Source organism: Meleagris gallopavo, chromosome 2, assembly GCF_905368555.1.
Source record: "Meleagris gallopavo chromosome 2, MGAL_WU_HG_1.1, whole genome shotgun sequence".
NCBI lineage: Eukaryota > Metazoa > Chordata > Aves > Galliformes > Phasianidae > Meleagris > Meleagris gallopavo.
This window is the reverse complement of record NC_139405.1, coordinates 13,031,846-13,044,299: the sequence shown is the minus strand read 5'-3', so window position 1 is coordinate 13,044,299 and position 12,454 is coordinate 13,031,846. Positions and strand designations below refer to the sequence as shown.

The 12,454-nt window shown below is 39.7% G+C and overlaps 1 protein-coding gene across 1 annotated transcript in view; it reads left to right on the top strand.

Moving 5' to 3' along the window:
- SNAP25 (synaptosome associated protein 25) overlaps window positions 1–8,815 on the top strand; it is a 65,215-nt gene extending 56,400 nt beyond the window's left edge. The window contains exons 6-8 of the mRNA XM_085218961.1: window positions 1,228–1,353; window positions 2,960–3,104; window positions 7,248–8,815. Coding sequence (XP_085075087.1) covers window positions 1,228–1,353; window positions 2,960–3,104; window positions 7,248–7,316 — 340 coding nt within the window. The 3' untranslated portion in view covers window positions 7,317–8,815. The remainder of the gene's footprint in view (window positions 1–1,227; window positions 1,354–2,959; window positions 3,105–7,247) is intronic.
- The last annotated feature ends 3,639 nt before the right edge of the window (window positions 8,816–12,454 follow it).

The following is a 12,454-nucleotide window of genomic DNA, read 5'->3' as shown; positions in this document are numbered from 1 at the left end:
CCATTTCTAGAATAAAATCAAGAATTTGCAGATACAGATCCTCAACACTCATGCTGTCTTGTTTAAGTGTTCAATCTTGTCTGACAGCTCCAATGCAGCAACCCTAAATATGCTACACATGCTAATCTGCCACTGAAGGTATGCCTGGATTTTAATTTTCTGTCCACGGCAGCTCAGTCAAAAATGGCTCTTTGAAAGTGAATAACAAATATAACAAATACCGTGATAGGCTACTATAAAGTCCTGTAGTTTAAAAATCCTGAAGGAAGTAATGATCCATTTTTGCCTGTGTCTTGCTTATTGTGAAGGCTGTTACTGCTGATGCATTAAGAGTATGACGAACTATTGGAGCAACTGTGCTTAGTGAGAATGCTTTACTTCTTATTCATGCCTGTAGCTGGTGCATGAAGAAAATGTAGAAAAACTTCCCTTTCTGATGCTAGATTGCTTGTATCTATTCTTTTCTCCTGCACTCATTTCACTTCTGCCTATTTTACTTTTTGTCTCTGTGGACAAAGGTTTGTACATCAACTGTAGATGTATGATTACTATTTTCATGTACCGATATATTATTTGAAAATCTAACAAACCCTATGAATTTTATGATAAAATAATTCCCGAAGCACTTTGGAAAAGGTTAGGGGCTTTAACTGCCTCTTATGCCACATATACGTTAACAACAGCAAAAGCCCAATGTTCTGCATTGTAAAATGTTAAAGTCTAGCCAAATCCTTTTTACTCTAAGAGGGTGTGTTGCTGTGATGTGATGTACACACTATACTTGGCAGTTATGTTTTTATGTCTGTCTGCCAATACGTTCTCTGTGTTTGATGTCACAACGTATGTGTCACTGAAATGAAACAGTGTTTTCTACTTATCTGTATTTCTTCTCTCTCATTTTTTTTCTTCTTTTTTTTCTTTTTCCTTTCTGGAAACTCAGTCAACATCCAAAAACTTGTGTGAAGTGTTGTGGACTTAAAAGTTGCAATTCACCCTATTGGATACTAAACCTCTGACCATCACAGTTGTTGTGGCAGTAAAGTTAAAAAACAAAAACTAACCTAAACAAAAAACCATCCTTTTACTCAGGGTTATGATATATCGGTATACAATCAATGACCCTCTGAAAACTCATTTGCTTGATTCAGCTTCTAGCTTGGAGAAGTAAAATTTTGCATTTGTCCTTGTCCACTGGATGCTTTGTTACTCATCAACTTTTTTGCATAGGCTTAAATCAAGTGATGCTTACAAAAAAGCCTGGGGCAATAATCAGGATGGCGTTGTAGCCAGCCAGCCTGCACGTGTTGTAGATGAACGGGAGCAGATGGCCATCAGTGGTGGCTTTATCCGCAGGTGAGCCTTTTTATCCACTGTTTTCTCTCTATTTTCCTTGCCACTGATACATTTAGATTTCTTCCATATGGTCATGAGTTCTGTGACACTTGTTAACTCCTTCAGTGACACTAGGTAACGTGATGGTCCCACAGTGTCACTGGGTAACCATGCACTAAAGCATTCAGCAGCTCTTCCTTTCTTTTCTAAAAGAAAAGAGCCTTAGGCTCTCTGCCAAAGCAAAGCCAAGCACAAAACTTGAAGTACAATTTCTACCAGAGGTAAATAGTTTTTGAGAAAACCACTTTCCTACTCATGATCATCCAGAGAATCTCACTGAACAGGGAATGATGCCCCATTCCTCAGCTGCCCAAAAGCCAAAACCATGTGGAAACATTTACCCTTCAGTGGCAATCCCTGGCACTCAGGTGAAAGCTACTTTGAAATACACAGCTATACTAATGGCAACTAAACTGCAAACTTTCTCCAGTATATGGGGATTCAACAACAACTACATACTGAGTACAGTGCTTATAGAGCATGTGTTTAGATGACAATGTTATCAGCTGAATGGAGAAAGGCATATCAGTAGGCAAAGCTTTGATGCCTGAAGATTAAGGATGCTGGATTAATTATCTTTTCCAAAAACTATTATCCCCCCCCTTTTTTTTTTGGCTGCTGTGATAAAAGGAAATCAATGCGATAGAAACAATGCTGTCATACAATCTGGAGCGTGGGATGGAGTTGCCATTTAAGCTTGCTGGGTCTGCCATTCACTTTTTTTTATTATTGGTGGATGGCAGCCCCATCAAAGCAAATGCTGGGGCATGCTAACAGAATAGCAGTCAAGAAAGTTATGCCACGGCGTAATTCTTCCACGAATAGCTTGTAGTGCCATTTTAGCACCTCAGTGAAGACAAATTACACAAGAGACTCAAAGCAGTCATTTTATGAGTGGGAAACATTTCCAAGTGCCAATCTTCATGTGCCTCTTCAGTCCTGGGAGCACTGAACTTGGTCCTTAATCAAGTGCAAGCAACTGTAAAAGATGGGGCTAAGAGGACAGACAAAAGACAAATAAACTGGGAAAGTTTGATTCTATCTATTGAAAACAAATTTAAGTAAATACAAGGTTGGGTCAGGATTTTCTTGCCCAATATTTTGGCAAGCCCCAAGTCCGTGAAGAATGAACAGTATCCTGTGTGGTTGAACACAAGCAGCTGCTACAGCTTTAGTTCCACTGCCCTCTGGCATTTCCCACACTGTAATCACACACAGATCCAAATGAAGCGTCCTTTCATTCTTCCACATCTTTTGAGAAAGCCCATTGCTAGATGTAATAAGTGGTACAGACAAGCTCAGACAGCAACACTTTTAGGAGCAGAAGGAATGAACAGTACAAATTGAGAGTGACAAACTCAGATAATTAATCCCAGCATCCAAAAAACAAGCATGTGAAGGTTTTCAGGACAGCTACTTAATAATCCCCTTTTTTCAAAGCTGAGCACTGTAGCATGCTCCACAGCTGACAGGCAAGGGAGGATGCAGTAGAGGTTTGGGGTGAATCAGTTTCAGGGGATCTCTTCTCCCCTTGCTTCAAATAATTGGTTGGTTTTATTACTTCAAGGGTAACAAATGATGCCCGGGAAAATGAAATGGATGAGAACCTTGAGCAGGTCAGCGGCATCATTGGCAACTTACGTCACATGGCCCTGGACATGGGCAATGAGATCGACACACAGAATCGCCAGATTGACAGGATCATGGAGAAGGTAAGAACTGACATTTCTAAGAGAACCCCAAAAAGGGCAGTGTTTTCCCTTCTGCAAGCACAGGCTGTGCATAAGAAGGGCAGATGTGTCTACCAGCTGGCTCTCAGCTCCTTAGAAGAGATTGTTCTGTAGTTTTAATTCTGCTCAGAGAAGGACAGATGACAGAAATAACTGCTAGCGCTCCTCTCTCTTCTCCTTCCACATCTTTGGGCCAAAGCAGAGCTTACTGCTGTGGATCTTTAGTAACTTTCAGTGCCGGTTGGTTGAAGCAGCATTTTTGAGTTTGCAAGACAACAGCTAGTGAGGAGACCCCTTAGCTCACATAAAGACTACTTCTGCAAGGGTATTGAGAAAGGACAAATACCCTGAGTTGTGCAGAACCGTGGAATTTGGACCCTGGCACTTCCTGACATATTTTAAGCCTTCCCGGACTTTCCTTCCCTCATAAACTGCACAGTGATGTAGAATTTAGATTTAGGATTGCTTCTTTAGAGGACCAGTCACAAAAAGAGGATGGGGATGCATTAAGCAAGGCTTTGCTGCATGTTAACAGTCCAGCTAGGCTTGTCATACTGCCTGATTATAATCATATTACAACACATCCACCAGCTCTCTTGGTGTGTGTACATAGAACTAGACCATACATGGGCCTGGTGAAGTCTAGAAGCTCAGTATTTCTACTGTGATATCACCAGCTAAAAAGGTAGAAAGCGCTGTTCCAGTGCCAGACCTGCATTGCAGATTTCTGAAGCATAAAGCAGCACCCTCCAAACCTGGCTGGGATCTCACTGCCACACTCACATCTCAAGATCCGCAAGCCATCTGCATTCACACTGGCAGCGCTCCAGGCACAGGCAGTCAGGCTGAAGTGACATAAGAGGCTAGATCTTCATCTGGTGTAAAATCAATACAACACTTGACTTCAGCTGAGATTTACACAGCCTGAGGATCTAACCCAAGGACTTACATGTGCTGCTTAGAGTTAATGCTGACCATAAACGGTAGAGCTTGTACTCTTCTGCCTTCTGGCACGTGCAAACCTTCTCAGATAAGCAGGATGTCCATGCCTGTTTTTCATGTCAATTAATTATACCAGAGCCTAGTATGCACACATATACACATGCATACACACACACACACAAAAAAAAAAAAAAAAAAAAGAAATAGCAGTTAGGGATTCAGTCAGCTCACTTTCCTTATTTGGGTTTGATTCCAAGAAGGATTGGGTGAAGAATATGTTGCCTTACAGGCAGGAAGCTAGTCTCTGACACAGTCATACAACATAGAAGAGTGCATGGTTTTGTGTCAGTCAAAAGTGTGCTTCATAAAGCTGCATCTATTAGTCTGCACATTGGAAAATGTACAGTGTCACCATGATGCCATTCTGCAGCACTTCCTACTTTAGGGAAAAGTGAAACGGGTGGTTGGAGGTGAGAGTTTTACCATTGTTGTTCATATGAAAAGCAGTAGAAAACAGCAAATTAATCTACACTGCAACAAGGGACTGGAAAATTATCCACCCCATGCCATAACTAGATTTAAATAACAAGTCTATGATATACATTATTTTTTCAGAGGAAGAACAAAGACACACACATTAGTAGCTATCCTACTCATGACATAGCATAGTAGCAGGAGACATTCCCTGCGGATAGAAATCAGATGCATCCTATCCATGTCTGCAGGATGCTATCACAAACTGCAGTGATCCTAACAAGGATTCTCCTATCGGCTCATGCTTGTAAACATCTGGAACTTGAAAATACTGACCAGGCCCCTTGTGAACATGAAGAACATGGGCCATATCTCTAGGCAGTGCATGCTGAGAGCAGCAGCTAACTGAGGGACTGGCGTTCCACATCTGAGTGGTTTTCCTACAGGGTTAGGTGTGCAGTGTTTCATACAGCAAATGGAAAAAATGTTGCTAGCTAATGCAATTCATTAAATCCAGCCTCATAGGCACATCCTGTTGGTCAGAGCCCATGGCTAAGAAGAGTGCCGCATTTCTGAAAGATGGACTTGCAGTGTACACAAAGGAATCATCATGAAAGCAGCATAAAAATAGGAGTCTTCAGTCTTAGTGAAAATCTGCTGAATTTCTTTGAGTAAGAATGTGTGGCCCAAGCAGTAACGAGATACTAGAAAAGGAAACAAAATATTAGGATAACCCTCTATCAAAGATAGAAATTACTGAATCTGGATAATACCAAAACCAAAAAATGTACACTTCCATTCTGCAACGAGACATGGCAATAGGCATCACCCCTGGCTGGTGGCAGGCAATGCAGGGGGGCTGGAGGGTTTTGGTTTTTTTTTCCGACCAACTAGAGCACTGTGCTTTCAGTCAGCTATCATCACTAGAAAAATCCTTGGTTGGCATATGTTGCAAAAGCTTGGGTACCTCACCAACCTAACCCAAATGCTTCTAAAGCACTTACGTTAAACTGGATGTGTGCATCCAAACCAGAGCAATTTCATAATGCAGAGAGGTAATCTAATCTATTCATGGTAATCAGATGAGACAACAAATAAAAGGTTTTATCCTTCCTTTAGATCAGAGAAAAAAGGACAAAAACTAAAATGATGATGTGATAAGTAGGTCAAAAGGGTCAGAAACCATCACCAGAAGACAGCCTGTTCCAAAAAAGAGCCATTAATGGAGAGCTGGGCGGAAAGTAGAAGGGCTAAAAACATTTTGTCTTCACCCAGCTGGGAAGGTCTGGGCAAGGACTCCCACTGACTTGGATGAAACATCATTTACCAAATTTAGGCTTCAGTATTCCCATTTAGAAACATTATGTTTCATCAACACTTAACATTCAATCAATATTAATGTATTTCATGATAAAGTTAAATGCTTTCAAGCCATTAATTTATCTTTCAGGTAATCTTTTGGCAAAAGCTATACTGCAATAGACAAGGTCAAATTCATGGATAAAAAACAGAAACGTGGTTCATACTGAGTAGTTATGGTGATTTACTCTTGCTGAGGATCTGGCACATGCTGCTGTACTAAAAATACATATTTACATGTGCCAGAACAATTAGGGAGAAAAGCCTAAGATGCTTAAGAGTGATTTATTGCATATCAGTATAACCATTTTCAAAGGTTTTGAAATGAATGTGGGAAAGATGCTTCAGCCTTTGCAAATTGAAGATTTAAAAGAAATCTGCACTATTTGGGTACACCCCAGAGAGCTGGGAATAATCAAGGCAAAAAACAAAAATAAAAAATGAAGACATCAAACTGCAGAAAAGAGTTTGCTATTTGATGTCATGCTTTTAAAGTAGTAACACAGCTCTCACCTTTCCCACGGTTCTCATTTCAAACACTGAAAGCATTTTCTATCTAGTCCTCTGCTAGCAACACAGACTTGAAAGGAACTTTGCCAGTTTTTGTCAGCTACAATAATGTCTTTGACTCCAAAACTAACTTCTACAGAGCGACAGAAAGCCATGGTTAAAGTCTCTGCCCTCTCAAACAGAACTCCAAAATCTGTTGTTCTATTAACAGCACTTTTTAAGTATGGCAAGTGTTACAGCATGGAAGACAGTGAAGTTAACAGTTCAGGCCACACTGGACTAAATTCCAGTTTGATTTTTTTCAAATAATGGTAGAATTCCAAATCATGATGGAATCCCTTCCTTCTTAATTCCCATCTACGCGGCTGCCTGATCAAAGAGGTTACCCTGTCTTGTGGCTACACCGAACTCCTTGTTGAGAGAGAGGAGTAACGGCATCACTCCTGCTTCTACCTTCCTTGTCACACACACAGTCAAAAGGTCCAGACAGAGTCCAGGTCCACTGAATCCAAGCCTTACAGAGCACCGGAAGATTTTCCGGTGACATCCACATGCACACCACAATTTTCATCCTGTCATCCACCACTGTTGATGGTGCAAACGATTAGCACCAGCCACAGACGTGGCATGGCATTTAAAAGAGTTTAAGAGAAATTGAATACAAACGCAAAAGCTCACAAAAACTCAAAGGCTGCTCAGTGTCACAAAATCAGGCTAATCCGTAACTTCCATTTGTTTTGTTTTTCCTAACAGCCAAAACTAAAGGAGTGCCCACAGAGCACTGTGCACCTTCTCTCTCTGCTACATAATCATCTGTCCCCTTTCTTTGTGTTTCCCTAGGCTGATTCCAATAAAACCAGGATTGATGAAGCCAACCAGCGTGCAACAAAGATGCTCGGCAGTGGTTAAATGCAGCAAAGTGCATTTCCTTTTAATGCTGACCCAGAGGGCAGTACCTTCATGCTTTTATCATGGTATTTACCTACTAGGTTTGCACACATGCACATATCAGCCCCATTGTAAATGTTGTCCTGTGTAGTTTGTCAGCTTTCCAAAAATGATACTTGTAATTAATTTTTTTCTAGATATCTTTCTTTCCAAAGGTTGTACATAGTGCTGATTTGATGGCTATAGCTCACTATGATGTTTTTTGGGATTTTCCCTTTCCTTGTTTCTGTTTGGATTCCTTTTCCTTTTCCTCTCCTTTTTTTAAATGATGTTTGCTGAATGACAACCATGTTGGAATGCTAAACGTGCTGTTAACCTTTAAATATACAGTATTGTTCTTGTAAAACTGTGACATTCCACAGAGCTACTGCCATGCTCCTGTCTTTGGGTATCATGATGTTTAAGCACTTAAACCTGCTGTCTTCAGTTCTTCATTGCCATTATCTGTTGTTATGATTTCATGATTAGACAATGTGGAATTATCTTACTATAACAAGCATTGCACTACAAAGTGATGTGATTTATGCATTTATGCATGAGGAATAAATAGACTTTTAGACTCCTACTTAAACAAGACTTTTTCCCATGGCAGTAGCATACCAACAATGACAACAAAAGCATGCTCAGTATTCGGACTCTTTTGGGACTATGTTATACCAGCAAGTTTGCAGTCGTGCCACTTTTTCTTGTTGATATATATATATATAGAGTTATTAATCATGATCATTTTTTTTAATTATGAAAAAAAGAGGGATTTGGCACTCACCATTTAGCCATTGCCAGCAAAACGTGCTTGGCTGAAAATACGTCAAAGACAAAAAGAATAAGTGTAATATATTGGGTTTGTCTGCTGCTTTTGAAGACTATCTTTTGAAGGAAACGACTACCATATGAAATGGTGCAAAGAAATTAATTTTTATAAGGCTCTCTCTTACTAGTCGCTATCCCCATGTGGTTTGTTATCAGTACAGTTCTCTGTTGCTTACCTAGAGCTATGCACACCAAATCGCTGAGATGTTTAGTAGCTGACTTAATTAAAAATAATAAAAAAACCTAAATGAATGAACTCTAGATAAACTGTGAGATAAATATCATTTACAGCATGTAATATGAAATTCCTTATGTCTCCTGTCAGTTTGTGAAGTGATTGACATTTTGTAGCTAGTTTAAAAATTATTAAAAATTATAGATCTCAGAATCCATGCTTGCTTTATCTATTTGTTGTTCTATGTGTCAGCGAGACCCAGTTATTTGTCACTAACTGGGAAAAAAAGAAGGGCAAAGAAGTCCAAAGACTTTTACTAATTGGTTCTGTATGAGAACTGGAAACAAATGATTTCTGTTTGCAATATTGTATAACAGAAGTGTCTGCTCTAAAAACAGCATTTTACACTAAGTACAAAGTGAATATTATTTTAAATAACTTGGCTTGGATTGTTGAACACTGAATCAAAATATATTTTCTTGTTCAAGGGAAAGGAAAATGAAATAAATGATATGCTGCAAAAGGATACAGTCCCTTAGTCAATACAGTTCATTCCTGTGTGGATCTGGACACATGATACATACCTCTTTTCAATGAACACTTTCAACTAAGAGTTTGTGTAGCTTGCTAAGAATATATATTTTTAAAGGACTAACAACAGCTAACATTTACTGCCAGTGAAAAGTGTTATCATATTTTCCCAGGGATTTTTTTCCCTATATGGACAAATTATGATTAACTCTACATGAGCGACAGTTCATTCATGCATCTCACATGGCCCTAAGTCAAACTACACAAAGAGCACAAATGCTAGCATAATTAAAATCACATGCTAATGTACACACAAGCAGTATTTTCTTAAGCAGCTTCCTATTTTTAGTATCTACTAAAAATTCATTTATGTAAATATTTCTCCCCCACTACTTTAAGCCAAAGAGTAAACTTCAAGCAATTATTGTTAATCTGCCGGCCATTTCCAATCCTGTTCATTCAAGGATTCTAGTACTTGTGACACCACTGTCATTCTGCAACGTCAAGGCTACTGAAAAGAGGGCAGTAATCATACTGGAGAATGTGACAGTATGAGAAAAATATATGTGACAGTATGAGACAAATAACAAATACAAGGCGATGTGGAAATAGTAAGGGAAATATAAGAGGGTAACAGTGATACTAACGGAGATCTCATTCTTGCCTGTGAGACAATAGAGCATCCATCTGAAGAAAATCAGGCTTTTGAAGGCCATTATAGCTGTCCAAAAATACACAGTGTTGTTGTAGAGGAAAATCACTACGCCTTGATGTCTGTTTTTGTACTGAACAAAGATGAAGAGAAAACCAAATGAAGCTTTTTGCCAAACTGAAAATTTAAAGCCTAGAAACATTGAAATGTTTCACTATATTTGTTGTCATATCTTCCTGCCCCCTGTAGGCAGGGCCTCTGAGGAGACAGCTGAAAATGGCTTCAGTAAGTAAACGTAATATATTGCATTTCTCTGATGTTTTTGAAAAACTGACTTTTGCAGGATTCATTATTCTAGAATTAATTCAAAGAAAGCTTCGATCTCATGCAGTTTGCTCCTAGAACAATCTACTTCTGTTCATTAAGTTTTTCACTCAAATCCCTGATGCAGCAGCTGACTCAATAGTTTTAAAGGCAATGTTATTTCAAATGTGACATTTCCCCTTTTTTGTTTGTCCCATCCTGCTCTGCCCAAGTTTCCCACAGTATGGTGCAGGCTTCCCCTGACCCAGTACACAGAGTGCAGGGTTACCTTCTGTAGAGGCAAGGCTCACTGCAAGGAAGGGGACAGGCAAGGAGCTGGAATTACAACTCCCCTAAGCCCTAAGATGACAAGGTCCATGCTTAGTGGCTTCTTTTGTATCATACACACCCTTTCTTTCCTAGTCTAGGTGGGAAATATCAAAGTAATCATCTAGAAGGATATTTGAATGTCATTCCTCAACAACATAAAACACATAAGTAGTCTAATGTGCTGTGCAAAAAGTCATCTTCATTAAATATCGAGCCTGATTTCAGTAGTGAGAAACTCAGACAACTGGAAAATTTAATAACATCCAAGAGGCTCATCCAAAAGAAAACTTAAAGCCTCAGGATGTTGATACTTCTTAACATCAGCATGACCACACCAGTTCTAAGCTGGTTCTGGTTTTTCAGACTGATAGAAACACACAAGAAAAAACTATGGGTCTTACCGTGTCGTCTGATAGAGCGTATCTTATGACAAGAACACAGACTTGATATAGAAGTACAAAGTGAAAAATAATTAATTGATTAACACTCCTTGCAGATTTGGTGTTAATACTGTATATGACAAGAAAAAACTCTAACAGTAAAGAGCTTTTTTTTTTTTTTAAAGAAATGCAAATTGTGTGAGCTTACTGGTGTTAAGTAAGATACGTCCTTTGTTTCTGAAGATAACTATGTCACAGTTTGCTTGACAAACTATAAAGCCTCTCCTTAGAGAAATGCCTGTGCCACATGACACATTTATTACAAATGTATATTAAATCCTCAAGAGAGATAGGTGACAATTACTCTCCAAAACACTTTGTGTGCCACAGCAGTAGCTTCCACAGGCTTTGGATCTCGACCCAAATATGGCAAGATTGCTCAAGACTTATTTGAAGGATCTGAAAGAAGACAAATTAATTCTCATACTCTTTTCCTCCCTCTTTCTTCTCCTACATGTACATATGCACATATAAATCTTTAGTTTTAAAGGCATTGAAAAGAGAAGAGCTGAGCACTTAGTAATAAGGAAAATTACATGTCAGAGACAGCTTCAGTACATGCCCTGCTGCTGTGTGTGCCTGTAGGCGGAGGTGTGCAGGATGTGACTGCTGTCTTCTGAACCATTTTGTTGCCTTTCCAGAAAGAGGTGGGGACAGTTAATTTGGAATTTAATAGAACATAAATGTAGTATTTTTAAACCTGTGGATAACTATTAAAAAATGCAGACATAGGAGAGGAACCCTGCTGAGAAGTTAGGGCACTGGGATGGTTTGATGGGCTGGGGCTGTGCTTGGCTAATTCATTTTGCAAAGCACTTTCCAAAGAGCTGGATCCTCTGCAACAGGAGTCAGAGAGATTATGCTTGTGTTGTAAAATACTAAGCATTATCTGTTTGTTTAGTTTGAATGTTATTTTGTAATTAAAAAAATAATAATCAAGATGGCCTTGAGGGAAATCAAAATAAATTATTACATGGAACCATCCAATTCCCAGGCATTTCAAATGTATGCTGAGATCACTGCTGCCTGAGCAAATACTGCATATACTGGGGAAAACAATTTGGACTTCTAGGAGTCAAGCAGCTGGTAGTGGATAGAATGGATGCGTGTTTCTGCTTGGTAGGCTTCTTTTTGCTGAAAATGAAAAGCAGCAACGAGGGTGTCAGGACTGTTTCTGCCTTAGTATAAAAATAAAAAATGCTCTGGCAATCTTTCATGGGAGCGTCCTAGCCTTGAAATGCGTTTTCTCCCCACAGACCAGACTCCAGCTCCCTCCACGCTGCTTCTTACTCAGCCTCCAGTACACCCTGAACCTCTGCCCTACTGCTTCTCCTGTCCCCTTCTCTGATTTCTCTCAGCTCATCCCATTCCTTCCCTCATCTCCCAGCACCCTACCAACTGCTTTATGCCTTTCCTTTTCAGTTGTTCTCAGTTGGCCTTTTTTCAGTCCTGTACCCATTTCACTTACTTCACATCCACCTACCTGCATGTTTATCAGCCCCAGGCTTTCAGTCAGGCTGTCTGCCTGATTCCAGCAGGAAGAACCTTGGAGAAACAAGGAGCCTCTTGCTTTTCATTCTACAGCTGAGCACTGTACGTACTGCCCCACTACAACCTGGAGGGACACCCTGTAAAAAGCCTTTCTCAGCCCTGTCAGTCGCAGCAGACAATTCACACGTTGCCAGGGGAATTTTTTGGATAGCATATCCAGCTCACCAAATTTGAAGTCTTCAGTCCCCAGTACTGGTAGATTCTAGTGTTTCTCCATGAGACAGCTGGAGGACCTTTTTTTAACACAGATAAAACAACTTCCCTTTACCTCCCCAAATTTTATTTATAGAAAAAAATAGATTGTGGC